General features: G+C 36.3%; 1 protein-coding gene across 3 annotated transcripts in view; it reads right to left on the bottom strand.

Moving 5' to 3' along the window:
- ABCD3 (ATP binding cassette subfamily D member 3) overlaps positions 1-27,844 on the bottom strand; it is a 75,234-nt gene that overhangs the window by 7,326 nt on the left and 40,064 nt on the right. For 2 of the 3 annotated variants that reach the window (XM_058538572.1, XM_058538571.1), the window contains exons 5-20: positions 26,726-26,795; positions 24,809-24,906; positions 24,324-24,447; positions 22,036-22,092; positions 19,949-20,091; positions 16,961-17,030; positions 14,598-14,667; positions 14,144-14,241; positions 13,922-14,013; positions 12,222-12,313; positions 12,073-12,145; positions 11,884-11,947; positions 5,823-5,900; positions 5,652-5,717; positions 5,465-5,554; positions 4,867-4,986 (exon numbers count right to left, since the gene is read on the bottom strand). In XM_058538572.1, the coding sequence (XP_058394555.1) occupies positions 4,867-4,986; positions 5,465-5,554; positions 5,652-5,717; positions 5,823-5,900; positions 11,884-11,947; positions 12,073-12,145; positions 12,222-12,313; positions 13,922-14,013; positions 14,144-14,241; positions 14,598-14,667; positions 16,961-17,030; positions 19,949-20,091; positions 22,036-22,092; positions 24,324-24,447; positions 24,809-24,906; positions 26,726-26,795 (1,405 nt within the window). Of the gene's footprint in view, positions 1-1,277; positions 3,128-4,866; positions 4,987-5,464; positions 5,555-5,651; positions 5,718-5,822; positions 5,901-11,883; positions 11,948-12,072; positions 12,146-12,221; positions 12,314-13,921; positions 14,014-14,143; positions 14,242-14,597; positions 14,668-16,960; positions 17,031-19,948; positions 20,092-22,035; positions 22,093-24,323; positions 24,448-24,808; positions 24,907-26,725; positions 26,796-27,844 lie in introns of all 3 variants that reach the window. The other variant, XR_009219740.1, reaches the window with a different exon arrangement.

Here is a 27,844-nt window from a genome sequence, read left to right as displayed (position 1 = left end):
TTCTAGATTTTCCCCTTAAAACCCATTCATCCATTCCCCCTAACCTTAAACACTTCAGAAAATGACACTATCAGACAGCTGCTCAAGTTAGAAAGCCATGAGTCCTCCTTGATCTTTCCCTTCTCCTCCCTTTCACCCCCACCCCCTCATTTTTAGCCCATTCAAGTAGGTCGTGTGAACTTTGCAGTCCACTCCCTTTCCCCCGTCTCCACAAGCAGCCCTTAGCCCAGAACAATCTCCTGCCTGGATGACCACAAACAGCCTCCTACTTCCTCTTTTGCTCCTCTCCAATCCATTCTCCATGTAACCAGAGAGAATCTTTCAGAAATGTAAATCAGAGAACTTCATTCTTCTGCTTAAAACCCTTCAACAACTTCCCATTTCACTTAGAATAAACCTCAAACTTCTCACCATGGCCTACAAGGCTCTGCACAATCTTATTCCTACTCACTCTCTAATCTCAACATCTAGCCAACATCGCCTTCTCTCAACTACCAGGATACAAGGTGTCTTAGGCCTTAGAGGCTTGGTACACGTCACTTTCCTATGTCTCAAACACCTTACTCTGCTTCTTGCATCTTTCAAATTTCTCTTAACATCAGCTCCTCAGACAAACCTACCCTGACCTCCTCAATCCCAGTGGGTCCCTCTGTAACACCTCTGCAGCACTGCATGTATGTGAACTGTATGTTCCTTTGTCTACTTCCCTAGGCTGTAACACTCACATAAGCAGAGACTCCATTTTAATCTTTACTATGCACCCAATAATTGTATATAGGAAACATTCAAATATTTGATAAATGAATGACTAAAACATATAAATAGCTTTCTTGGGGTTTATATCTATTTGTATGACGTAAGAAAGGAGAAGCAGCAAGTATAGACCATCAAGAAGTTCAGGTGTGCAGAGAATGAAAGGTACAGACTACAGAGGACCTCTGGTTAAGGCAGAGTTTGTTTTTTGGATCAGAGAGACCTGAAAATGTCTTCTGAAAGAGAAGGACTAGAAGAGATTAAATATAGGAGTGTGTGTGTGTATAGCTGAAGGAAAGCGATGTGAAAAAGTCAGAGGAGAGAGGGTCCAAAACCACAGCTGAAGACATTTAGCCTTTCTCAAGAGGAAGGATGACATACCCTCCACAGATAGTGGACGTAGGGAGGTCAGGACAGCCCAGCACCAAGTTAATAAAGAAGAGTGGATATCTGAAGGCATTCCACAGATGTCCCTCCCCTGTGTTACCACAGAACTCGTTGCCTACCTTCATCACCACACTTACCACATCATGTGGAAATTTTCTCACCATGTCTCTCTCTCCCACTATGCTGTCAGCTACTTGAGAACACACTACAAGAAGACTGTACAGTGAGTAGCTATATGAACACTGTGGTCACACTGCTGCCTGAGCTTGACAAGCCTCCCCCTATCCCACACCACCAGTTTTAACTATTACTAGCTGTCTTTGGTTGGCAGGCTACTTAACTGTACTACGGTTCAATTTCCTCTGTAAAATGGGGTATTCACACTTCTTATCACAGGACTGTTGTGAGAATTAAAGGAGATAACCCGTCTAAAGTGCTTAGCACATTGTCTATCATCTATAAAGCACTCAACAAAAATTACCCATCACTTAACTGAAACAACAGCTTCTCTTTTTTCTTTAAGAAGCAGGAGATGAGTTATTCTGCTGAGAATATAGAGTAGGTAATGAGGTAGAAGGCCTGAGGTTGGTAGTTTTTAAATGATTCTCATCGAGAGGGGCAAAAATAAGTAAAATGATGGCCAAGCCATGCTGCGAGCCCCTGTATGATTGGAAACCCAGAAAGTGTGGTGGCACCACATCATACCACTCTGATTTTTTCAGCTGTGCTCAGAAGTCTATGTACAGAAATGCCAAGGCAAACAATTGCTCTTGGTTTGGGGTTTAGGTAACATGAGGAAGCAAACAGTGGAAAAGGAAGTAAAGGGGAAGGGACCATTGTTCATTCCTTTAAGAAACATCTCCTGAGTATCTCCTGTGTGCTAGGCCCCAAGCCAGGCCCTGGATGATTAAGTCTGTACTGGACAGGAAAGGAGGCAGAGTCGGAAGGGGAGTGATCAATTGTAAGAAAAGAGAGGGATCAAAACTCAAGAGATCTCAGTGAAGATCTTGAAGAAGCGGAATAAGTTGCCAATTAGGTAAAAGAAAAAGATTTATAAAAATGGATTAAAAAAACCTAAAAATTTTATGACAGTGGTATCTCTGGTAAGGGGATTTTGGCCCTTCTTTATACTTTATAAATATTCCAACTTTTTTATCATACATACTTCATAATTCAAAATAAGAACACCTGTTGCTAAATAGGAAGAGCAGATAGTGGAGTGGGAAAGATAAGCATTGGTCAGAGACATAAGACACCCCAACTGCTGACATTAGGTGGAGCAACCTGGCTGATGGTGGCTGGGCCCAAATGGGTGCAATGGAGGGAAACGTCACTTGAGACTTCAAGGGACAACGCGAGGAGAGAACTGGATAGACAGTGCACCTTCACGTGGAAGGCTGTACACCCTCTGGTCAAGAGCAAGAGTTCTGACCTGCCCTTGGATCGCCGTAGCTGTGTGGAATTAGTAAGCCGTCTAGGGTCTCCACGTCTTTCCCTTGTCTGTACCTTACTTCACAGAGCTGCTGGAATAATTAAATAGGATCTGCCATTCAAACCAATCTTTCCCTCATCATTATCCCATTCACTTTCTGAATAGCTATAACTGAAGACTGCCTTCTTTACAGCTAGTTGAGAATATCTATCTCCTAAATAGACTATAAGGGCAGGCACCTGGCTCAGTGCCTTGCGCAGAGTCGATTCTCACCTGATACTGAAGTCTGTGGAAATCATACCGTAAATAAGTTTTTTCACCATTAAAAAACAGAATAATAATCTTATTTTCCTGCATTTACACTGACTTTTTTCAAGAAACTTTTAGAAACGTGTTCACCAGACCTCCCTTTATTCAATAGTATTATTCCATTCCTTCACATTCAAATCTTGACTCTCTTTACCCAAAAGTTCCTTTGGTTCATTTGTTTTACACCAATCTTCACTCTTATAGATTCACTGTTTTAGGTGGATAGACCTTTCAAGTCTGTTCTTCCTAAAAATTATAATTTTTATAATTTATAAACTTTCATAATTTATAAAAAATTATGTCTTCTCATCCCTCACCTTTTTACTTTGAAAATTTTCTATCCTACAAAAAACTGAAAGAACAGTAAAATGAACACATGTATACACTTCACTCAACTTCATTAATGTTAATATTTGTTGCATTAGCCTTTGCTCTCTCCCTCCAAACCCTTTGAAAATAGCAAAATGATATGCTCTCTTTTAAACTTCATATTCAATTCCCCAAACACTGGCCTGTACAGAACACACCCCGTCAACGGCTTGGTACGCAGCAGTGTCCTGGGTGAGCTTCCTCCGTTTACCAAACAACTCCATCACGGCTCATCTGGTTTTACAGGATTCCTTCCCCCACTCCCTTACTATTCCAAGACATCCTCTCACTCCTCTAGGCACGCCCTTGAACCTCTTATCTTCAAATAAAAACTATCCCCTCTGTACCTTTATACCACACACACAGGATTCCTTAAATAAGCACATTTATTTTTCTTTCTCTGAGCTTCCATTGTGTCCACTTGTGAGTCTTGACTTTTCCTTCCATTTTCTTTGAGTCACAGTACAGGAATTTAAATTTGTTCTCCTGATTTACAGTTATTTCTATAGTCATCTTCTAAATTGATTCCAGAAATGCCCTATCAAATGCTCTATTCAAATTCTCACCCTTTCAGCATAATTTCCATCTTAAGTATGACTGACATCTCTCTTTTCTTTTGTTTATGATTCATTCTTAACTCTAGATTAATCTCATGTTGCAGCACTAGCCAGACAAATCACAATATTAGGTTGATATTAAATTCATATAGAATGGGTATGATTTTGGGAAAAACAACATGCAAAATCAAGGAAAAGGAGGCAACAAAAAGGTAGAATATAACCTGAAGATAATGAGTAAGCAATGCTGCAATCAGCCATTTCCTTTGCTGTCTTTCCTTGGCTACGGTTTTCTCTAATTTCCACTAGGTCAAGCCTCTGGAAAAACCAATTCCTACGGATCTGCTCAAACTATGGTATATATAGTTAGAAAATGACTCTTTGAAAGTTATCCCTCTTAGCAGAGTATCACCCTTAATATGTAGCATTTTGTAGTCATGTTTGATTAGGAATAAGTTTAGTCAATCATAAAATTAAAATAGTTCCTTTCAAATGCTTCTTTATACTAGGAAAATTTTAAAATTCTAAATAACGTTAGTAGTAGATACTGAGCCCTGAAGGATACATATAATGGTAGAAGGAAAGGGCAAGAACAGAATAAAGAACAAAATGATAACAAAATTAGAGTTGATCATCTCTAATACCTTCAGCTACTACAGAGAAAACTATCTGAGTAAGGTAAAGAGATGTCTACAGGGAAAAAATACTGAAAGAGACCTTGTAACCCAACCTGGATTACCATATATCCCAAGATCACTATGCTACAAAGTTTCCTCAACTTTTAGAAAAAAGGATTTATGGTATATAATTGGATCTGCAGCTTTTCCTTTCACAGGAAAATTTGTGAATTTTTCAAATTCCAAACTTACATGCAAGTTATACATTTTTAAGCACTATTATTATCATTTAAACTAATCCACACCATAACAATTGCTGAATAAAAAGATTACAATAAAACTGTGTGCCTTGATTAATCAAAATAAGTCAAAAACGCTGGGCTCTAAGTGCAGCTTTATGCACCAGTTGCACTGTGGTGCAATGTCTTCAGAGTATACTTACCGCCATTCTTTGCTTTTCTCCACCACTGAGAACATCCATCCAATCCTGAACACTGTCCCAGCCTCCTTCACGTTCAAGGATATGACCCAACTGGACATTATCTAAGTATTCCTTCAGTACCTTTCAGCAAAATGATTACAGATAAAATCAAGCTTACTACAAACCAACATTCTCTATCTCGCTTTATTTTTTAAACTAGAATCACTACAATTCTATTGCCAATAGCAATTAAAAAGGCAAATTTCACAAAAGAATGTGGCACAAAGGTAGCCCTGAACCCTCTACTTGCTTTCTACACTAACTTTGACAAAATATATCTAGTAGCTTAAAGAGAATAAAACTATTGCATGTAATTAAAGGATGAGGGCAAGGAGAAAACAAACAATAGTGTAAAGACAAGGTCCAACACTCAACCAGTCACAGTTAAGCAAAGTAGTTAACATACTACCTCAACTTGGAAAGTTATAATTAATGACAAATCTTTAGATGGCTTTACAAGTTAGGATAAACTACCTGGCACTTAAAATACTTAACTGATTAAGATAAAGAATCTGAAACAGAGTATTTCAGTAGGTCTAGGATATAAACATTTCCTTACTAGGTCAGATATCCCTTTCCTTTTCTGATCTTCTCTTCCATCTGGATATATCACTTGGTCTCGAAGTGTTCCTAGGGTCATATAAGGTCTCTGATAGTAGTAGAGCAAAAATCATTAGAAGTGAATTCTTAGAAAATAAATAGAAAGATCTTTAAACCAAAGATTACAAAATAACTCAAAGTCTTACCTGAGGAACATAAAATAACTTTCCTCTCTCAGGTTTAGTTAGGCGTCCTCCAAAAAGAGGCCATAACTATAAAAGGAAGGTGGGGAGGCGAGGAGCAGTTGTAAATTTCACAATGTGGTAGATTATATGGCAAAATAAAACTGCAAAATTTTCAGGTCAACTTGTACTTACTTCACCAAGAACACGGAAAAGTGAACTCTTCCCACAGCCATTTGGACCACAAATTAGAACGTTGGCCCCAGACTGAACCTGAAAGAAAATTAGTCTATGAATTAATTAAATAGAGTGAATATACACTCAATAAACATTTCCTTGGAGTCAGTTCTTTGCTAATGACAAACTTTCTATTTTGTCTATAAATGTAATACTAGGTAGAAGCAGTGGAGGGTATGGTTGAAGGGACCTTTTACTTTTGCTTACTTTCAAATTCTACTCAGTTACCTATTTGCATTTAAAAATCATTATTGATTGATATCATCAACTTAATCTCAATCAGAATATAAAGAGCTAAAGCTTAAAAAAACCAAGGATTCTTGAAAACAATAAGTATGTGTACACAATCTTTTTTAAAAAAATGGAATTGTACTATTTATGTTCTACATTTGTCATTATTTAACAATCTATCAAAAATACGTCTTCCAGGTCAGTATATTCAAATTCCTCCCATTCCTTTTTTTAATGCCTGCAGTGTATTCCATAGTAAGGATGCACCATAACTTATTTAAATACTCCTCTTTTGTTGAATATTGAGGTCATCAGCATTTTGTTTTGCTCTTTTAGGTAATACTGTAATGAACCTCCAAGTCAGTAAGCAAATTTATACACTAGTGAGAAATGTTTCTATAGAAGAAATTCTTAGGAATTAGAAGTGTGGGATCAAAGTATATATGCATTATAAAAATTTACAAGTGCCACCCAATTGCTCTGCAATACTGAAGTTAAATGAGAAAATGTGAAGAGTAGTTAAGTTCTAAGTTTACGGTCTTATATAAATATGTGTTAATCAACCCTGTGAAGAATCAGAAAACCTGGGTTATAATTATAGCTTACAACATTACACAGCAACATATCACAGCAGGAAAGAAGACAACAGAGAGATACGAGTTACTCTAGCTGTGGAACCTGCCTTTCACAAATTTTTTAAAATGCGGAGCCTTAGGTTCCTGTTATTTAATTCAATGAATATTTATTGAATGCTCAGTGTCACGCTCTATTCTAGGCAATGGAGCTACATTAATGAACAAGAGACCAAAAAACCCCCAAAACAAACAAAAACCCAAACCCTGCCCTTACCAGTTTACATTCTAGTGAGAGAGACATACAATAAAGAATATGCATAACAAATGAGTAAATTAAATAGCATGTTAGGGGGCCAGCTCAGTGGTGCGGTGGTTAAGTTCGAGCCTTCTGCTTAGGCAGCCCAGGGTTCAGATCCTGGGTGCGGACCTACTCACCGCTCATGAGGCCATGCTCAGGTGGTGTCCCACATAGAAGAGCTACAACTCTACAACTATGATACACAGCTATGTACTGGGGCTTTCAGGCGAAAAAAGAAAAAGAGGAAGATTGGCAACAGATGTTAGCACAGGGCCAATCTTCCTTAAAAAAAAAAAAATAGCATGTTAGAAAATAAGTGCTATGGAGAAAAAACAGATCAGGGTAAGGAAACTTGGGAGTGGGTGGAAGAGGCTGCATTTTTAAGGTGGTAAGGCCAGGCCTCAATGAAAATGACAACGGGGCAAAACTTTGAAAGAAGGTGTGAATTAGGAGTTTATCTGAAGGACGACTGTTCCAGACCCAACTCTACCCACAAAAAGCTGGTGCAAAGGCACTGAGGCAAGAATGTACCTGTCCTATTCAAAAAACAGAAAGGAGGCTGATTTGGCTGGAGAAAAATGAGCAGGAAGGAAGAGTAGAGGAAATGAGCTCAGAGGGGTAGGAGGTGGGGGTAGAGTAAGTGGCAGGTAAACCCTAAGGGCAGTGTAAGCCATTGAAAGGACTTTGGCTTTTACTCTGGTGAAACGCAGTGCCATCAGCATTACTTACAATAGCCAAAAGGTGGAAGCCACTCAAGAGGACGGATGAATACACAAAATGTGGCATATGCATACAATGGAATATTATTCAGTCTTAAAAAGGAATGAAATTCTGATAATTGCTACCACATGGATGAACCCTGAAGACATCAGGTTAAGTGAAATAAGCCAGACACAAAAGGACAAATATTGTGTGATTCCACTTAGATGAGGTAACTGGAGTAGTTACAGTCATAGAGACAGAAAGTAGAACAGAGGTTACCAGGGGCTGGGGAGAGAGGCGAATGAGGAGTTATAGCGTAATGGGTACAGAGTTTCTGTCTGTTATGATAAAAAAGTTCTGGAGATGGTTAGTGATGATGGTTGCACAACACTGTAAATGTACTTAATGCCACTGAATTGCACAGTACAAAGTAATCAAAAGGGTAAATTTTATGTTATACATATTTCACCACAATAAAAAAAAATTTTAGGGGCCTGCCCAGTGGCATAGCGGTTAAGGTCGTGCATTCCACTTCAGTGGCCAGGGGTTCGCCGCTTCGGATCCTGGGCGAAGACCTACTCACCACTCATCAAGCCAGGCTGAGGTGGCATCCCATATAGAAGAGCTACAACTCTACAACTATGATACACAACTATGTACTGGTGCTTTGGGGAGAAAAAGAAAAAGAGGAAGAGTGACAACAGATGTTAGCACAGGGCCAATCTTCCTTGATAAAAAAAAAAATTTTTTTTAATGGTTGCAAGAGTAAATTTTTTAAGTACATTTTTCCACAACAAAAAAAGAGGGAGAAGGAATGAGCTTTAAAAAAACGATTGAGTTTCTAGCCTTCCACATAGCTGATCTACAATAAAATACCACATCTTATGCACATCACTGTTAGAGAATGAACTATTCTGAATGACTCTGCCAGATGAATGAACTGTCTCTTTTTCTGAGAAATTATTTTAAAGCATGGACTTCTTTCTAAGAAATTACCTATCTCCTTTTCCTGTAAAATTGAATATAATGATTATTCCTGATAATGCAAGGTTATTACATATAATAATTTTACTCTACTATAATAGTGATGTCCTTAGGGGCGCCTAAAGTTCAGAAAGCTGTTAATTAAATGGTTCCTTACTACTGTGCTTTATTTGGGTAATGTCAGTCCTATATATCTTTTTCTGCCCTTAACTGTTCATTGTGGTTTTCACTGGTATCCAATACTTCTCCACATTATTTGTTGGAATATGCCAGGAAACCCAAAAACCAAGTTTGTAATAATGTGTAAAAATAACAACTAGACTTACAGACATCCTTAGGTACTCTCTTATGCTCAAATGTCTTAGATTCAGCATTAACTTTTCTTTACTCCATGGCTTTTGGTAATGTTGGACAAAACTTCCAATTATGACATCAGTCACGGTGAGCCAATAATAATTTTTCCACATTAAAGATTTATAAAAATATATTTTTTTTCTGGGTTGAATTAAGCCAAAAAGCCAAGGGTAACTGTCACGGAAAATTAACTTCTTAATAACACTATACCATTTTTGAGGCCCCTGGATAGGTTTAATGGGGCAATGAATGCTTTGAACCACATTTTTACCAATTAAAATATTCCCCCAGAAATAACACTTTTATTGATAAATCCTACTTCCTATTAATTTACCATAATAAATCATCAAAAAATATCCTACACACAAATATGATTTACATAAAAGAAATTATATAAAAGTACACTGTTTATGAAGATTTGCAGGCTTCTTTAAACATTATAAATGTGCCTTACTAAAAAGGTAAAAATTTAAATAAACTACAAAGCACTATTTTGACAACCTACACGTTGTTAGCTCTTAGGGTGTTCAGTCTATAGATAGATAAATACGCCTGTGCGGGAGGAGTTCATAAAGGAATAAGGTATAAAATCTCCTTGCAAAGAAGCTTATATTATTTGGTTATTATGTAACCCAAAAGACAAAGTAATCGTAAAGTAGGAAACGTTTATTTTTAGTGGCCAAGTCTGTTTTATTATGCCTCTTTCCAAGAGAAAGGAATCTTTATTTTCAAGTGAGCCAGATGGGTAGAAAATAATCGAAGCTTACAAAAAACCAAAGAATGTTTGTTGAATAAAAGAAGGCTATGTTAAGAAAAATGTAAGAAAGACAACATAAATGAGAAAAGCCAAGTCTAATTTAAAATACCTTAAGTCAGAAAGAGACAGAAGAGGAATTCATTCCAGTCAACCAAAAGGACAGAAATCAAAGACACAACTCCCAGTGGAGGGGAAAACAAAACAAGAATCACAGGGACAACAGGTGGGACGGAGCACGGTCATGAAGTAAAAAACTTGAACTAGTAGGGGTGTCACTGGAGACTCAAATACAACTTTCCAAATAAGACAAAAAAAAGAGCAAAAAAGCAGGGGCCTTTCTCAGACTATGAAAGTGAACTTATAGGAACTGGCCCGAGTATATTAAATCCAAACATGAGGCTTTAAAGAGAAGGGTTTTTAGACTAAATAGAAAGCGACAGCTTAGTGTGGTAACCTTATGACAAAATGAATAATATCACAGACCATCATCATGATATTCCATGTATCTGGACTCACGGATCCCAAATCCCTTCTCACCATGCTTAAGCCATGTGTGCATCTGTATTGTTGGTGAATCTATTTCTGCATAAAGACAGTGAGGAAAAGCAGGAGAAAGGGCCAAGAGGATTCTTCAAAGGGGAAATCTCATGGCCACTTCACCCTTGGGTTGTGGCAGTAAAGGGGCTACTGGAAATCTAACAAAGGTGGAGTTGTGAGCTCTGTTTTAACCCTGAAATCAAGCCTGATGGGTGGCTACCTACTGTGTCAAGGGAGCACACCAAACTGACTGAAGTACCAGAGCCAAATGAGAAAACAGTTCTGTAATACTTGCAGTCATTCAATATTTACCAACTATATTTAAATCTTCTCTACTTCCTCTTGTGTTACCTGGCTTTAAAATAAATATGATAATGTACTATACTCACTGTTGAATAAGTTCAAAGTACTCCGCATAACTAACATTTTTAATTTTTATAGTTCCTTAAAAAGTGGAGATGTACTTAAATATACATTACTAAGAGTAGAAAAATTGAAGACTTACCTAAGATTTTAAAAATTTAAAAACAAATCCAATAATTATGCTCTTTATTTTAGAAACTATCACACAACATTCCTTTGATGAAAGCAGTTGAAAAGAATCCCAGCATCCAACACAAATTACAGAAAGCCACATACATAAGCACAGGGAGAGGAATTCTAAAGCTGCGCTAATACAGCAGCTACTAGTCACATGTGGCTATTTAAGGTCAAACTTATTAGAAATTAAATTCAGTTCCTCAGTTGCACTAGCCACATTTCAAGTGTTCAGTATCCACATGTGGCCCCTATATTGGACAGCACAGAAACAAAACATTTCCATTATTGCAGAAAGTTCTATTGGACAGTGTTGTTCTGGAGAAATGATATCCAGAACTGGGGAGACAGCCTATGTGATAGGAATTTGTTAGTGATCTTTAAGAATTTCAGATCTGAACTACACATAAAGCCACGATAGACACATAACCTAAATCATAATCCTCAGGTTTGCAAGAGTCTTAGAAATCATACAAAAATACTCATCTTTTGCTTTCTCTTTTTAATTTGGCCTGCCACATTCCCAGTGGCTAACAGACTACTGAATTAGCACCACTCTTCGCCTGGCGTGGGATGTTCCTTGTTTTGGGTGAGTGGCTATCTGTAGTGCTATTATGCTGCTCCTCCACTGTTTTCAATAGCAATAAGTCTATCTTTTATTTTTATAGTTTTGTTTTATGTGACCTCCTGCACAGTCAAAACAATACCAAACCATAATTTTCAGAAATTAAACAGACTAAAATTATATTTGCATGTTTAAATATTCATTCTACATTGGAGATTCCAATTAATTGTCTCTCCTATGGCTTTCATGAGATGGACTTCATTTGCAAAAGATTTTTTGACAGTAATATTTGAACAATTAAAGTCCTGTCAATTAAGAAAAACAGATTTCTAAGTGTTTCAAAGACTTACTTTTTAAAGCGATTTTGTGGATTCAGAGACTAAGTCAAACCTTAAAATTATTTAAAATATCCCGACAACAGTTTTGTATTTCACATTTTGAAGATGATTTAGCTTTTATACAATCATTTAAAAACTTACTTCAAAATTAAGGTCTTGGATCAAGATATCTCCATTTGGCGTTGCTAAAGGAACATGATCAAATCTAGAGAGGAAAGTAAAAAGAGGACAATTTTACATTAAACACTAAACAAATGTAGCTGAAAGAGAAAGGCTACTATGTAGTTTAACAAATATTTATAATATTAAAGAACCTTTTTCTGTACATACTTTATAATGTTATCAGCATTAATGATTTCTCCAACACCAGGTATCAAGGGAATGACTTGCGCTCCTTCAGTACCTTAAATGGAAATAAGTATTAAAGCATCATATTATGTCAGCAAACAATTTATGTGACCTAGTACATTCATATTTACCCTTTTCCTGTTGCGAGACCATTGTGCGTTCATATTTGCCATGATTTAAATCCTTTAGTACTTGCATTAATTCTGTAATCCGAGCAGTAAAACTGAAATTAAAAAAGAAAAAGAAAGCCATAATCAAAACTCAAAAGGCTATCATATCTTTTATTTTTATATTTATTTACTTGAGATATAATTCACACATATTGTGTAAGTTCATATCTTCTATTTTATACAAACTGAAGTTTCTAAAATTATAATTTAGTTTAAATGAAATAACCTAAAAGAAGTCTCATCAACATAAAGTATTAGTGATAGTATGCATGTTTTAATATTGTGTTTAAGTAGGAGAGCAGGAACATGGGAATAAAAGAGAAGAGGTTTCAGAGGATCCTTACTTCAACAGATACTTACTTCATGAATAGGTAAGTCAAGAAGGTTGTTTGCTTCTAGAATTTTAAGGAAGCTTCCTGTAGATACTACAAAAGGACTAGCGCTAGTGCATTTCTTCGACCCAAGAAGTGTGGACCCTGAGCTCCTGCACTCTGGGCTACAAAGCCATGTACAAAGTTGGGCTCTATCTGAGGAAGGCAGTTATTACATGTATACCAAATGCATGCTACCTCCCTGCAAATATGGAAGAATTTGGAAGATTCTTCTCTTTCTTACCCTGAAGAGGGAAAACGATGAAGTGCTGTTAACTGATGGAAATCACTGTGGCAACAGAGAGAAATCAAAAGTAATGACAAGAGGTTGAGAAGTATAAGAATGACCTGATGGTCAAAGAGAAAGCACTCTACGTCAGAGAAGCAAACAGGATTTGTCTGTGAATAAGAAGCAGAAACCTTCCTAAAGGAACAGAAAAGCACCCCACATGCCATGAACTATAAAGGCATGAGAAAGGTTATTAACAAGTAGGAAAAATGTCAGCATTCTCAAGAGAAAGAGACGACTCATAGTAGTTTACAACTTCTCCTGTCTTGACAGAAGATAGAAGATCTTAACCACAGGAGAAGAGAAGAAAGAATAAAGAAGAGGAAATGTGCAGATGAATTACAGGCCTAGGAAAGATCTTGTCATCCAATTTCTTCAGATGACCTGAAACTTAAGCTGCTTTTTTACATTATAGTGTTTTTTTTACAACATACCAAGCCCTTTATATTAGAGCCTGAAATATTTAATCCCATTTTATGGTCTAAGAACAATTTTACTAGACAATATGACCATATTTAGAACTGCACCTACACATACCACAAGATAACTTTTCATTTTTTTGCATTAAAATCAACTTCATCTTGGTTCATCTTTTGCTAGGTTGCCAGTATCAAAGATCTAAGAAAAAAAATGTATGGTGGGGCATAAAAAAGTTCAAATGACAAAATTCTATTCCTTAATTTAATTTTCTATGAATTAAGAAAAGATTGCCATGATTTAACATTTCCCAACTTATCTAATGCCAGTGTCCATGAAGCAGACAGCTTGAGAACCGCTAACTTAGTTTAAGGCTCAAAACAGCTATCTTCAGGAAACATGAAAAGTTCACTATCAGAGAAAAATCTTCCTTAATTTTCTATCAAAACCAGCTTCCAGGAGTAGGAAATGGGGCTTCAGTTGCCCCTTATCTTACCCTCAACTGGGCACAATCAAGTCATTAAGGATAACATAGTTTTAAAAATTATACTCTGCAATTGCTCATTATTACTAATATTACTTACCCAGCCAATCTAGTCATTTCACGGCCAGCCAAGACTATTCGACCCAAAGCTTGGGACATTCGTAAAAGCATTCTTCCACTTTGGTAGTAATCCTAAACAGAAATAAATATTAATTTTCATTGACATTTCTAAGAGTAAAATGTAGATTTTCTTTACTTTTATATTTTATACTGTTACTTTTATATTGAAATTTTCAATTTATTATGATTACTACTACTTTACCTCCAGAAGTTCTGAATGTGTACTCCTGACATGTCGAGGATGAGACAAATCTAGGAAAGGACGACTGACAACTACATAACCAACTACAGTGGCAAAATCTGAAACAAAACAGTTAAAACTTAAAACAATAATAGTCCTCCACTTTTTCCGCAGATCCCATCCCGCCACCTCTTTTTTTTTTTTTTTTTTTTGGTGAGGAAGATTAGCCATGAGCTAACATCTGTTGCCAATCCTCCTCTTTTTCCTGAGGAAGATTGGCCCTGACCTAACATCTGTGCCCATCTTCCTCTACTTTACATGTAGGACGCCTGCCACAGCATGGCTTGATAAGTGGTGCGTAGGTCCACGCCTTGGATCCAAACCTGTGAACCCTGTGCCACCAAAGCAGAGTGCATGACCTTCACCACTACACCTCTGGGCTGGGCCCCTGCCACCTCTTTTAAAACCTACTTACATTTGGCGATGATGCTATCGATGAAGCCCATAGAAAACCGAAATAAGATGAAATTATGTAGGTGCTCCACCTGGCAGAAAGCAAAAACAAAAAATATGTATTTTCTATGTATAAAAAAAATGAATCTACTATGAGGATAAAAGAAATTGTACAATTTATTCAACAAATATTTACTGAGTGCCTATGATTTCTGATTATATTATACATCACATTTCATTGAGCACAAGGCTGAGCAAGTGCCAAACTTCATGAAACCATTTTTATGCAAACAGAATGGAAATTACATAAAGAAAAAGAATGTCAACGTGGTGTCCCTTGCATATAATAGTACGATGATATTGTATTCACAATACTGTCAGATACACATATGCTAAAACTGATCAATAATCAAAATAAAAAGAACAGAAGAATGAGCTAATTTAGGTGAAACACTAGCTGTCCAGACTGGCACTCAGTGCTTTGCTTTAGCTGGAGACGTCTGGTCTGAGCTTTCTCTAAGAATTATATTTCACTTTGAACCAAGCGCTAATGGAAACCCACGCTGCTCAGCCCGAGACTGTAGCTCTAATCCTTGCATGCATAATCTCAAAATTACAAGTCAGAAAATGTTTTTTATTCTGCATTTTTAGTGTTCTCGAATTTTCCATCTATCAGATTATTCAAGGCCCCACATGATCCGGCACTGGGCTCTATCTTAAACCTCATCTGCTTCTACTTTGCTCCTTCTCACTGAGCTCCAGAAACACTGGTTCCTCAAACATGTTCTCACCTTAAGGCTTTCCTCGTGCTGTTCTCTCTGCCAGGAATACCTAGATATTTATATTTTGTGACTAATTCCCTCACCTCACGTGGGGTTCTGATAAAATGCCACCTCCTCAAGAAGACTCTCTTGCCATCCTAGCTAAATCAGCCAGGCAACAGCCCCCATCAGACTGTACCGCTTCAGCCCATTTTATTTTTCATCACAGAATTCATTACCGCCTGAAATCATATAAAATATCCAGTTGTTTAAATGTTTATTGTCTCCTCCACTAAGCTGTGGGTTTCCTGAGTACAGAGTAGCTTGCTCTTACTATTTTCTGCAAAAGAACAATAGCTGGAACATTTATTCAACAAACGCCATATATTATATACTGTGCTCAATGCTGGAAATACAAGAATGAATAAAACAGACAAGATCCCTGAGCTCATGGAGTTTACATTCTAATGAAAGAGACAAACTAGTAAACCAACGAGATAATTACAAATTGCAATATATGCTTTTAAGGAAACAGATCATTAAAATGGGAAGGAACTGGTGGAGGCCATTTCAGATAGACTAATCAGAGCAGGCAAGGCCTCCAGCAGGTGATAACTTTTGGGCTGAAATCTAAAGGACAGGAATAAGCAAGCCATGTGAAGAACGAGCCAGTGAACAACAGTCTCCTGGAAAATTACCTTAAACGCATTTTATCAGTGAGCATGATCCAAGTTCAGTCTTGTTAAATATAAATAAGGCAAAAATGCAATTTCTGAAATAACTTAAAATGACAACTTCTTTAATCTTTTTAAATCACCTCAAATATATATTTCATTTCATAAACCTCCACTAAAATTAAAGGCAGGATTTTGTCAGTCAAGCTCATCCATTACAACTAGCACCTGGAACAAGTATAAGCACCTGGATGGCACTCAGTATCTTTTGAATGAATAATGAATTACTTGAATTCAAATTTTCTAAGTGGCAAGTTAATAAAAACTGAAGTATAGTTTTTACAAGGAACAATGTTTATACTCTAAATCAAGGGTCAGCAAACTATGGCCCACAGTCCAAATCCAGTTGGCTACTTATTTTTATAAATAAAGTTTTATTAGAACATAGCCACCACCACCCATTTACCACAGTATATGGCTACCTTTGAGCGGTAGAGTTGAACAGCTGCAATGGAGACCATAAGACCTGAAAACCCTAAACTATATATGTACTATCTTGCCCTTTAAAGAAAGAGTTTGCTGACCCCTGCTCTAATAATCTTCACAGTATTTTCACGAAGGCTACAGGAACAAATTCTTTCTGTAGAAATCACTAAATTTATCACTAAATAAGACTCCTAAGCAACATCTGTAAAAATACACTGACAATTATTTTAATAAATCCATTCATTTTTATAATTGGGCAACTTAATATATGGATGTGATAGTTTTTATTCTCATATTTTTAAGAAAAAATCCTTTATAGTTATTTAAAAATAAATATTTTAAAGACTAAAGATACACACACACACACACACACACACACACACACACACACACACACACTTGGCATAGGCCAAAAAAAAAAAAGTCTTTCCATAAATACGTGAGCTTCAAGCATGTTACCTTACCAGTTTTCGAAAGACTGAGTAGATTGTCTGCTTTTCTCTTTTATTCCCATTGTAAAAGGCAACCTCTTCACTGTTAAAGAAAATAATTTAGCAATTAATTTTAATGTTACCTAAGCCTGAAAAATAACTGAAATACAGTATTTGACGACTGAATATTTGTATTTAAATGGACATTTTGTGACTAAGAGCTTATTGGGTGCATGTCAAGCCATGGTCTATACCTAGCTCCGCTGACTGGAGCACAGGAATACACACCTGACTGGATCATAGACTGGACTGCAACCATATGTTGCACATGCCCCATGTAGCCTGGCTGGAAAGGTGTGCTGGGCTAGTTCTCAGAAATTTGAATAAAGAAATAAGAAAGAAGTTGCCATGATATACAGGAAGGCAGGGCTGTGACAGCCATTATAGACTACAAATTGAGTACAGACCCAGAGAGGTAGGAGAGGACAAAACAGCTCTAAAAACATAGGTAGCAATGCCATGATATACAGCCTTTGAAAGACAGAAAAGCAAACTAAGTCTTGATGGCTTCACAGTGCCAGCTCCCAAGAGGCCTAGCTGCACAGTCATTCTTATTCTTGGAACTCCATCATATCCTCACAATAACTCTCTTTTCTTGAGCTGGCTTGAATGAGTCTACAAGGGCCACAAAGATCTTGACTAGGAAAAAAAAAGGCATTTTTATAGATGAAGAAATGTTCAGTGTAGTTAAGTAAATTTGCAAAAGTCAGAGCTAGCAAGTCAAGCAGCTGAGATGTAAACTCATATCTGACCCTAAAGTCTTGTCTTTCCACTCTATTCAGTATGATGTGAACCTTCCCAGCAAAGTACTTCTTACAGCAGAGGAAAGTAAAGATTTACATAGGAGCCTAGAAGGCACAGTTAAAACAGCCTTCAATAAACACTCAACATTTCTTTGAAGTGTCTTTTTTCTCTTAAAATTTATGTAAATTTTATATTCTACTCCAAAATGTACCTGTGTTTTTTTCCATCATAAAAAACAAGGCAGTTCCTACCTCAACCCCTTCAAGCAAAATTAACTTTCCAGAAAGATGAATCATGTTTGATCTGCGCGTCACAGTTTCCTTGACACAATGATACCCCAGGGTATCAGATTCCCAGTTTAAGAAACACAATTCTTGGGGCCGGCCCCGTGGCTTAGCGGTTAAGTGCGCGCGCTCCGCTGCTGGTGGCCCAGGGTTTGGATCCCAGGCGCGCACCGACCCACCGCTTCTCCGGCCATGCTGAGGCCACGTCCCACATACAGCAACTAGAAGGATGTGCAGCTATGACATACAACTATCTACTGGGGCTTTGGGGGGAAAATAAATAAATAAATCTTAAAAAAAAAAAAAAAAGAAAGAAAGAAAAAGAAAGAAACACAATTCTACATCTCTAATCACTTTTCTTACTTCTTATGTACATTTAAGCCTATGGAGGAAGATGAGGTGAGAATTATACTCCTGAGCTAAGTCATTTTAGCTCCAATCTAAAATCTGAAAGGACAGAACATCTTAGAATGTTGATGGCTGCCTATCCAGCATCTGTTCTCTTCCACGTTCTTCTTCCTAAGAGAATTCCAATTTTCTTAAAATTATCTATCCTTTCCTCTGTACCCAAATGGTTTAGGAATGATCCAACCCCATCCACAGTGGATGAGTTCCAACTGGTCTAAGCCAATCACTTTGCTGTAATTGCTTTAGGCATGGGCAAGTGCTAATTCTGTCCAATGAGACGTGAAAGAAAGTCTGCTGTGGGGCTTCTGGGAAAGTTTCCTTGCTCTCTTCAAGAGACAACAGAAGAGATGGCCTGTTTTTGTTTTGGGACTTTTTGCAGGGGAGGAGGCCTGGTGAGATCCGGAACTGCTTTTGCCATCTTATGATCACAAAAAGAATTAGCCTGAGGAAAGGGGCAACATACAAAGGAAGGCAGAGCCAAGAGAACATCAAAGAAGAGCCAGAGCCTTGATCACGCTACACCTGGAACTGCTCTACCTTAAGAGTTCTTACTGAAGTACTAAATGTCCTTATTGTTGGAGCCACCTGAGTCAGAGTTTTCTGCTTCTTGCAATAGAAAGCATCCTGGCTGATACCATCTTTCATTCACTTGGCAAATCACCTCTCTACTCAACCATCTATTCCTCTGCCTCCCTACAGCAAAAAACTCTATTTAAAACTGGTACCATTTTAGCAAGCCAATAAAGGAAGAGGGAACTGTTAAGAGAGTAATTTCCTAAGTAATTTTGTAAATGCCTATAGAGTAGTAAATAAATATTAGGACTCTCAAAATGACTTAGGTTGACAGCCAATATATGAGAAAATTTATTGAGCACCTGTTACATATTAAAAACTGCACTGGAAGCTTTATATATATTTCATATTTAATCCTCACAATGACCCTGCATTATCTACCTATTATAAACAAGTAAAGTAAGGCTATAAATAACTTGACAAAAGTCACATAATATATAATTGATAGGTAGAGGAGGTAGATTTTGGAACTAGTCAGGCTGGCTCCAAAGCCCAATACTTTTTCTTCCTATTCTGGATTTTTAAACTATTTGGGAAATAGGCAGAGACATGTAGTAAGAATGAATTACTGAGTATTCCAAACATAATCTCAAAATAAAAATATTTGTGGATAAACTCAGACAAAATTTTCTTTGAAGAAGGAAGCAAATTTGAATTGTATTTGACTATGTTTAAAGTGAAATTAACAGAAAATTAGTCAATAAAGACATGAAGAGGGGAATCAGGGATACTACACAGTTAAAAAGAAAAAGGGTTAGAAATGTGGAGGATTACTACTTTATAAAACTGATATCCTTCATAACGTATATTTTCAAAAGAGGTAAATACACATAATTTCACAAACAGTGTTACTAGACTGCTAAACAGTGTTACTAGTCAACTTACATGACATCAATACCCATAAAAATGAATTTTTAGTACAGCTAAATGCATTTAACACATTTCTCCATACCTGTTTGTGATGAGCCGAGAATTAACGTATCTATACTCTCCTTCATACTTTTGCTCAGTTACTGTCATCTTACCAATGGGTCTTCTAAGTCGAGTTAGCAATAGCCCAGAAACAAGCAAGTAGGCCATCATGCTTGCTGGGCCCTATTATTATTGGGAAAGAAAGATATACAAAGTTCAAGGATATCATCATAAATTCACTGGATGCAACATGCACAATTTCTTTAATTAACTCCAGTGACCGAGAGAAACTGCTCTTGACTAATTTTTTTTCCCTTGTTTCTTTTGTGAGAAAATACACACTAGGCCTCTATGCTTTTACTACTCATCTATTCCTCCCACCACTTCAGCTCACCCCCCAGCTCTCCCAAATTTGCTCTCCTAAAAACTCCGAACTGCAGTCCTCAATCTCTCTATGGCATCTAAAGCTCTTCTGATGGAACTCTTCTGGATATTCTCTTAAGATTCCACAATAACTCTCAGATCTCTTTTTCACCTTCACTTTGAATGTTAATATTCCTTGAGGTTTCTTCCTTACCGCTCTTCTCCTTCCAAATTTATATCTCTAATCCCAACACTTAAAAATCTAAGATATTATTTCCAAACAAGTACTCTGTAGAGCCTCAAGCTCAATTCCCCCAAACAAGCTCAATCTGCCTTTCCCTTCTCCTACATCTTACTGCCAGCTGCTGTACTTTCTAAGTTGGTAAGTGACCTCATCACCCATTAACCATTCCAAGAGAGAAGCATCAGGCTTACCTTTCTAAGCTCATAGCAGGCACTTCCCTCATTCCCATATATATCCTATGTTCTGCCATCCTGACATAATTGTTTTTCCTGAACATGCCATTCAGTGAAGTTGTTCTTATGCCTGGCAAGCCTGACATATTTAATGGACACCTAACTCATCCTTCTCAAAGCAGCTCAAATATCACCTCCAGTTCTCCCAGACACTGAATACTTTATTCAAACTTCTATTACTGGACTTATCACTCCTCATTATAATTGCCTGAATATCTACCCTTTCAACAGATAGTAATCCCTCATCAGAAAGAACAGTGTCTTACTCATCTTTTTATTCCTACTACTTGGCACAATAGGTGTGGAATATAGTGTGTATTCAACATTTTTTGAATCACATATGATTGATGCAACGCATTTCAACAATTACTGCAAATATGGGCAAAAGAGATAACTAAAATGTAGTTCCTATTTTCAAGAAATACAGAATCAGATAATTGGAATACATGAAGATATATTTAAGTATTATAAAAACATAATAAGCACCATAAAAATATTACAGCATAGAGACAAGAGGGATTAGGCATATTCACTTCCTTCTAGTAAAAACAAGCTATAAGAATGATTAAACCTGGATCATGGGATAGCAAAAGGTTAAGAAGACAAACAAGAAAATTCAAATAAAAAACTGCTTCCCCCAGTTTTTTGGAAAGGAACAAAAACCACTATATAAATTATTTATTAATCAACTACAAAATGTATATACATACACATGTACATACAAACATAAGACAACTGCACTATTATACGATTGTGTTATAAATATATAACAGTAAAATTACACATTAAATGACTAAAGCTAGACTTCAATGAGAATACTCAAAGAGAATGTAAAGGTCATTCTTACCAACACAAATATCAGAGACACAGGCTAATAAGGTTCATGAGATACTCAACAATATATATACTATTATATTCTTGAAACTGCTATAGCCATTTTAAAGGTATTTCTGATATTTTAACCTTCAAATTTCATATTAAAATGGCTGGCTCCAAATCTCTTTTTAGACATTACTTTGCCACAATAAGTACGTGTACGTTCAATGTTTAAGCACTTCTGGTTATTAACGACACAAAATTTTCCCAAGTATCTGACTTAACGAAAATTAAAAAACCAAATTAGAATACCTTTTAAATCTCTAGTACAGTATTTTTTTATAACCAGATTCTATTAGGTACACATTGTAAAAACATGTTTTTGAGATATACAAACAATCGTACAAACCATCCAGCTATTCACAACACAGTATTACAGTGATTTAAAAGATAAAATAAAAGTAAACTCACCTGAGCTCCTATCGCACTCGTTAGCTTGAAGATATACAAAACTATGTCTAAAAATGGCTGTAAAATAAATATTAGAAAGCACAGAATTAGCAGATCGGTAATCTACTAGGTAATCTAGTATTGATTGCCTAGATTGATAGCTAATACACCACGTTAAATACAAAATGCGATTCAACATTTAACACATAATTGTCGACATGTAGAGTTCCCACTGTGTATAATGTGTTGTAACAGCATGTAGATCAATGAGTACATAAGACACAGTTTTATGCTAAAGAAACTGACAATGGAGACCAATGTTTACTGACCAGTAAGTGAGAAAAACATTTATCACTTTCCATCAACTAAGGTAGTTCTACTGCAATAATTAACTATTAGTAACTCAGTAATTTCTCATGTAGTGTAAAAACACTGAATAAAATGACCTGAGTTGTAACCCCAAATCTGCTACCAGCTTTTCTGGTTTCTATAGTACCTTCATCTGTAAAATGAGGGTCTTCCTGATCTTAATATTGTTTGATTCTATTACTTTATCACAACATCTATATGCTGAAATAATTGAATAAACCTATGAATCTAATTTTCTGATATAAAACTCAAGCTTCTAGAACTAAAATAATACATTACCGTACTGCTCCTCACACAGAGAGACAACTCAACTGACGAACTAAAAGTTGTACATATTCTGAAGTGTTTTTCAAGAAACCCAAATTGTGTTCATTCACTTTGGTGAACTGGTCTCCACTGTCAGTTTCTTTGAGTCTATAGCCACCCCCTTCTAACGTCTGCATTATTACTACGACACGTGGCTTGGTTTACTAATTGGCTAGTACTAAGATGAATCTTTTCTTTTTTGCCTTATAAATTATCAAGAAGCTAGACATAATTATAAAATTCCAGGACATTCAAAAGTTATTGACAAAAATAACATCTCATAATTTAAGTCAGAATTCAAACAATTAGATATTTTAAAAAGCAAATTGTAGTTTATATAGCACTACAATTAATTAATTTAATATTTTTCTCTATTGCAGATGTGACAAAACCTGAGCTATAGACTTGCTCAAGTGCCAAGATGTAAAAAATATATAACAATGTCTACAGAATTACATGAAAAATTTCATATACCACCCCCGCCACCACCACACACACACACACAAAACAAACTTTAAAATGTGGTAATAGGAGCAGAAAAGAAAGCTGAATTACTAAACAATTTGTAGCTGTCAAAGTTCCCAGAGTTTAGGATCAGTTAGCAACGCTTCTGGAGAGCTGAGTAAAGAACAAAGACTGGCATGAAGTGAAAAGGTATCTTAGTAGTGGGCCTATCACAAGGGGAAAGCTCTCACAGATACATATCATTTTTCCAAGAACCGCCTATCCTTCCTCCATCCACATGGTTGAGTGGGAGCATTCCTAGTCTTACAATGTGACCCAGCCCCTTGTATATAGTTTTCTGTCTCACGACTAGATATCTGGATTAATTGTGACCAACGGTAAACATACTATAAGTTCCCATCCCAGACCAAGAGCAGTCATGTGGATTGGAGTGGGAAATGGGAGATATAAGATGGAGAGGGAAAGAAATGCTGAGTAGACAATCTTATAGGTGCCCACGACATGTTCTAGCCAACACAGGAGGTAATGGCAAAGAAGATGGCTTAATGAGAAGACTGTAGCAAAAGCTGTAAGGGTGGTGAGATAAGATGAGTAAGATAAGTAAGAACTGAGAAAATTAGCAGGAAGAAAACTGGTTAAGGCCTATCATCAGAGTTAAGAACTTTGGCAATATTCTTGGAAGAGGGGGAAAACAGTAATTAGAAAACTGAAATAAACTAATATCTTGCGAAAATTTTTTGACTAACTGCTTAAATGATCATTAGAATTAGAGATACTACAGCAGAGAAATGAGAAAAAAAAGTCCTAGCCTTGTGTTATAGACGTGGAACTGAAAATACAAATGACCGTCAATTTCTAACAATTGCCAAAAGTACACAGGGCAAAAGATAAAAATTTAAATTTGTTGCTTTGCTGAAATCAGCCTATAAAATCCATATAAAATCTGTATATAAGACACTAAATTCTCAGTTCTTGGCCAAAGCATCTCACACAAATAATATAAAAATTAAATAACTATAGTTGAAACTATTGTAACAATTCTAATTTTCTTACAAAAGCATTAAATATTTATATGCTGCTATGTCCTATAAATCAATTCTATATAAATTTGCTTAGATTCAAAATCCAACAAATTAACGAATAATAAAAAAAAAAAGAGAGAAACTTACCTTACTAAGATTTGAATACAGATCAACCACACTGTTACAAAACTTTTCTACATCTTGTGTAAGCAGCTGGTCTGGATTAGCTATTCTGTTGTCCAGATTTCCCATTTTATAATATGTGAAAGCTCTAAAATAGCAATAAGAAAATGACTTTAAAACAAATGATTTTAAAAACAAGCAAAATCACATTATAATACGTAGTGCAAATTCACAGAAACAGAGAGGTTTAGAGCTGGAAGAGGCCCTAAAGATTGTCCTAATTTATTTTAGAGATGAGGAAGCAAGTCCAGAGAAGGATGACTTGCCAATTAATGGAAGAGCCAGGATAGATTCCAAATAGCTGAAGTCTTTCCCTATATGTTTCTGGGCCTAAGAGCAATTTTCTTGAAAAACACACCCAATAAAAAAGAAAACCTTGCACAACTCAATATCTTAAGTATTACTATTCAATGTAAGTATTTTTAATAAAAAAATAGGTTATCACTTACTGGAGATATTCCTCATAGAGGTATTTAGTTAGTCTTACTCGGAAGCACAGTTTGAGTTCATTTAACCCAAACTTCAAGAAGTTATTAACCAGAGAGATCTAAAACAAACAAACAAACACATATTATTGGTTTTGCTTCATTTCTACTTACTAAATTATCATTTATTTCTCTATCATTGGCTATGTTCACAAATCCTATGATTTTTATAATTGATAGTTCAAATTGATATAATTCAGTGCTATTTTACTTAAAAATTACAAAGATGCAAAGAGAACATGCTAAACCAAATGCAACTGGTTTATATATTATAAACCTATATTACTTGCTTTGTTAAAATTCACTTGGAACTTAGTTTTAGAATATGTTAATATAATTAATTATGAGAAGCATCTTGCTACCTTTTTTTCTGTAAACAAACTAAAAGCCAAATCTGTCCCCTTTCTATCCAATGTAAAGGATTTGCTTTTAGGAGTTCTGACATTTATGAGTCTATCTTCTGTTTCCTACTACCAGCACTACAACCCTAGACAATGGAATTCTATATGCACGGTACTTGCGTTTGTTAAAAAAAAATACTATAAGTTTTAATGCTATTTTCCAGATTATTTCTAGAGTCATCCTTACTACTCTTTCCCATCATTATATTAAAATTAATTCTAGGGGCCGGCCTGGTGGTGCAAGTGGTTAGGTGTGCGCGCTCTGCTTCGGCGGCCTGGGGTTCGCAGGTTCGGATCCCAGGTGTGCACTGACGCACCACTTGTCAAGCCATGCTGTGGTGGCATCCTACATAAAGTGGAGGAAGATGGGCATGGATGTTAGCCCAGGGCCAATCTTCCTCAACTGAAAAAAGAGGAGGACTGGGGACGGCCCCATGGCGTAGCGGTTAAGTGCGCACGCTCCACTGCTGGCGGCCTGGGTTTGGATCCAGGCGTGCACTGACGCACCGCTTGTCAGGTCATACTGTGGCAGCGTCCCACATAAAGTGGAGGAAGATAGGCACGGATGTTGGCTCAGGGCCAGTCTTCCTCAGCAAAAAGAGGAGGATTGGCATGGATGTTAGCTCAGGGCTGATCTTCCTCACACGCACAGACACAAAATAATAATTCTTCCATAGTTCTGAGGTCACATTCACATAAAAATTTTCTCAAGAAACACTGGTCTTCTGCTGAATCTCAATCTTTGAAAGATATGCTGCTTATCTCAACTTTTTATTTTAAAAGGTCTAAAAACCATGTACGTCTATCCTCGAGCTTTATTAAATCTATACTTTCTAATTAATTGGGTTTTACAACCAAGCTCCTCCTTTTTACTTCTACATTTATAATACTAAAATTCTTACACTGACAATAAAATAAAGAACCAAGTTAAGAAAATCACTTATATTTAAACCAAACACTTTTATTTTTAATAAATTCAGATAATACATTCCAATTTAAAGCACATTAGTGGTTCAAATTATTATAACAGTTTATGGCCTAAAGCAAGGATTCTCAACCAAGGTGATTTTGCCACCCCCCACCCCCTCCCCGCCTCAGCCCTCATGGGACATTTGGCAATGTCTGGAGACATTTTTGGTTGTCACAACTGGGCCGGGGGCTGGGGGCGGGGTACTACTGCCGCATGCTACTAAACATTCAAGAAACCCCAGCCTAAAGGTTAAAAAAAAAAAAAATCATCCACATATGTATACGTCCATATATGTATACAAATAAATTGAACCAAACATAATTTCTCTTAATTTTTCTATTTAGTGTAAAGATTCATATTGAAAAATTCTGCTGTAAGCTACAAAACTAAACTCGAAATAGGAACTTTGTATCATAAATCTTTAAAGAACTTAATATGTAAAAATCCTTAAAGATTTTAGTACAATGCAATTTTTTCCCTATGTGAAGATTTTTAAAGAATTACACTTACAAGAGGCATGGCAGCGATGAAGTTGAATAAGTATCTCTGGAAATCTTTTCTGCTACGACCAATGATACCACTGCAAACCACCACATGCAATGCATTAGTTGCAAAAGAAGCAACATTTAACACCAAGAAAACTTCTGTAAAGCTCCAAAATTACTCTTGAAAATTTTTATTGACTCAAAAGAATCAGTAAGAAAAAAGATGGTAGAAAACATTTTCTTAAAAAACATGTTCCAACTTTTGAAAATTTATCTTTTTAAACAGCTTGCTTGAAAATCACTCTATAAACAGCAAAATCAGTAAGAACGACAACTAGTTCTTTCCTAAGTGAAAATGGTAATTGAAAAAAAAAGGCATAAGCTGCCACAAAAGGGGTTCAGATGGCAAAAACAATTAACAACTTTATAGATCCAAGAATGGGTCACTACAGATACAACAAACTAGTATTTCTTTGTTTTTAAATATTTTAACATCCTGATTCTCATTTGTATGAACTAACGGCAGGGAGATAGAGTAATGAGAGCTCAGCAAACTCTTACTATAAAGGACCAACAGCAAATATTTTAAGCTTTGTGGGCCACAAGGTCTTTGTTGCAACTTCTCAATTCTGCTATCATAGAGCAAAAACAGCCAAGAATGAGATTAGCTGTGTCCTAATAAAATTTTACCATAACAGATGGTAATGGGATTTGACCTGAAGGTCCTAGTTTGCTGACTCAGAGACTAAACGATAAATCAGAGAGTAGATCCGTAGGGTTCCTCAGAGCCTCAGAATGGTTCTGTAGAGGCTTCAGGTCTGTTAGCACTTCAACTAAACCAGCTCCTCTCTTATCTGTTTTTAATCTATCTTACATATTTATCTGTTTTTAAAATCCTCCATTAAGAACTTATTTAAAGTAAGGGTTCCACTACTTTTTTTAAAAGTTTGAAAATCATTACATCGTATAAGTAAAGGATCTTTGAGTACCATGTCTATCATTTAGCAGAGATATAATTTATTTGATCACACACTCTTTTTTCAAATAACATTTATTAATATTCCCAAATGTAAATAAAATATATTTTGAAAAACACTGCACTAAATGCTTTAAACCTAGCTCAATACACAAAAAATGACTGGTA

The sequence above is a fragment of the Diceros bicornis genome, chromosome 4 (genome assembly GCF_020826845.1).
Source record: "Diceros bicornis minor isolate mBicDic1 chromosome 4, mDicBic1.mat.cur, whole genome shotgun sequence".
Taxonomy (NCBI): Eukaryota; Metazoa; Chordata; class Mammalia; order Perissodactyla; family Rhinocerotidae; genus Diceros; species Diceros bicornis.
This window is presented reverse-complemented; position numbering and strand designations above follow the sequence as displayed.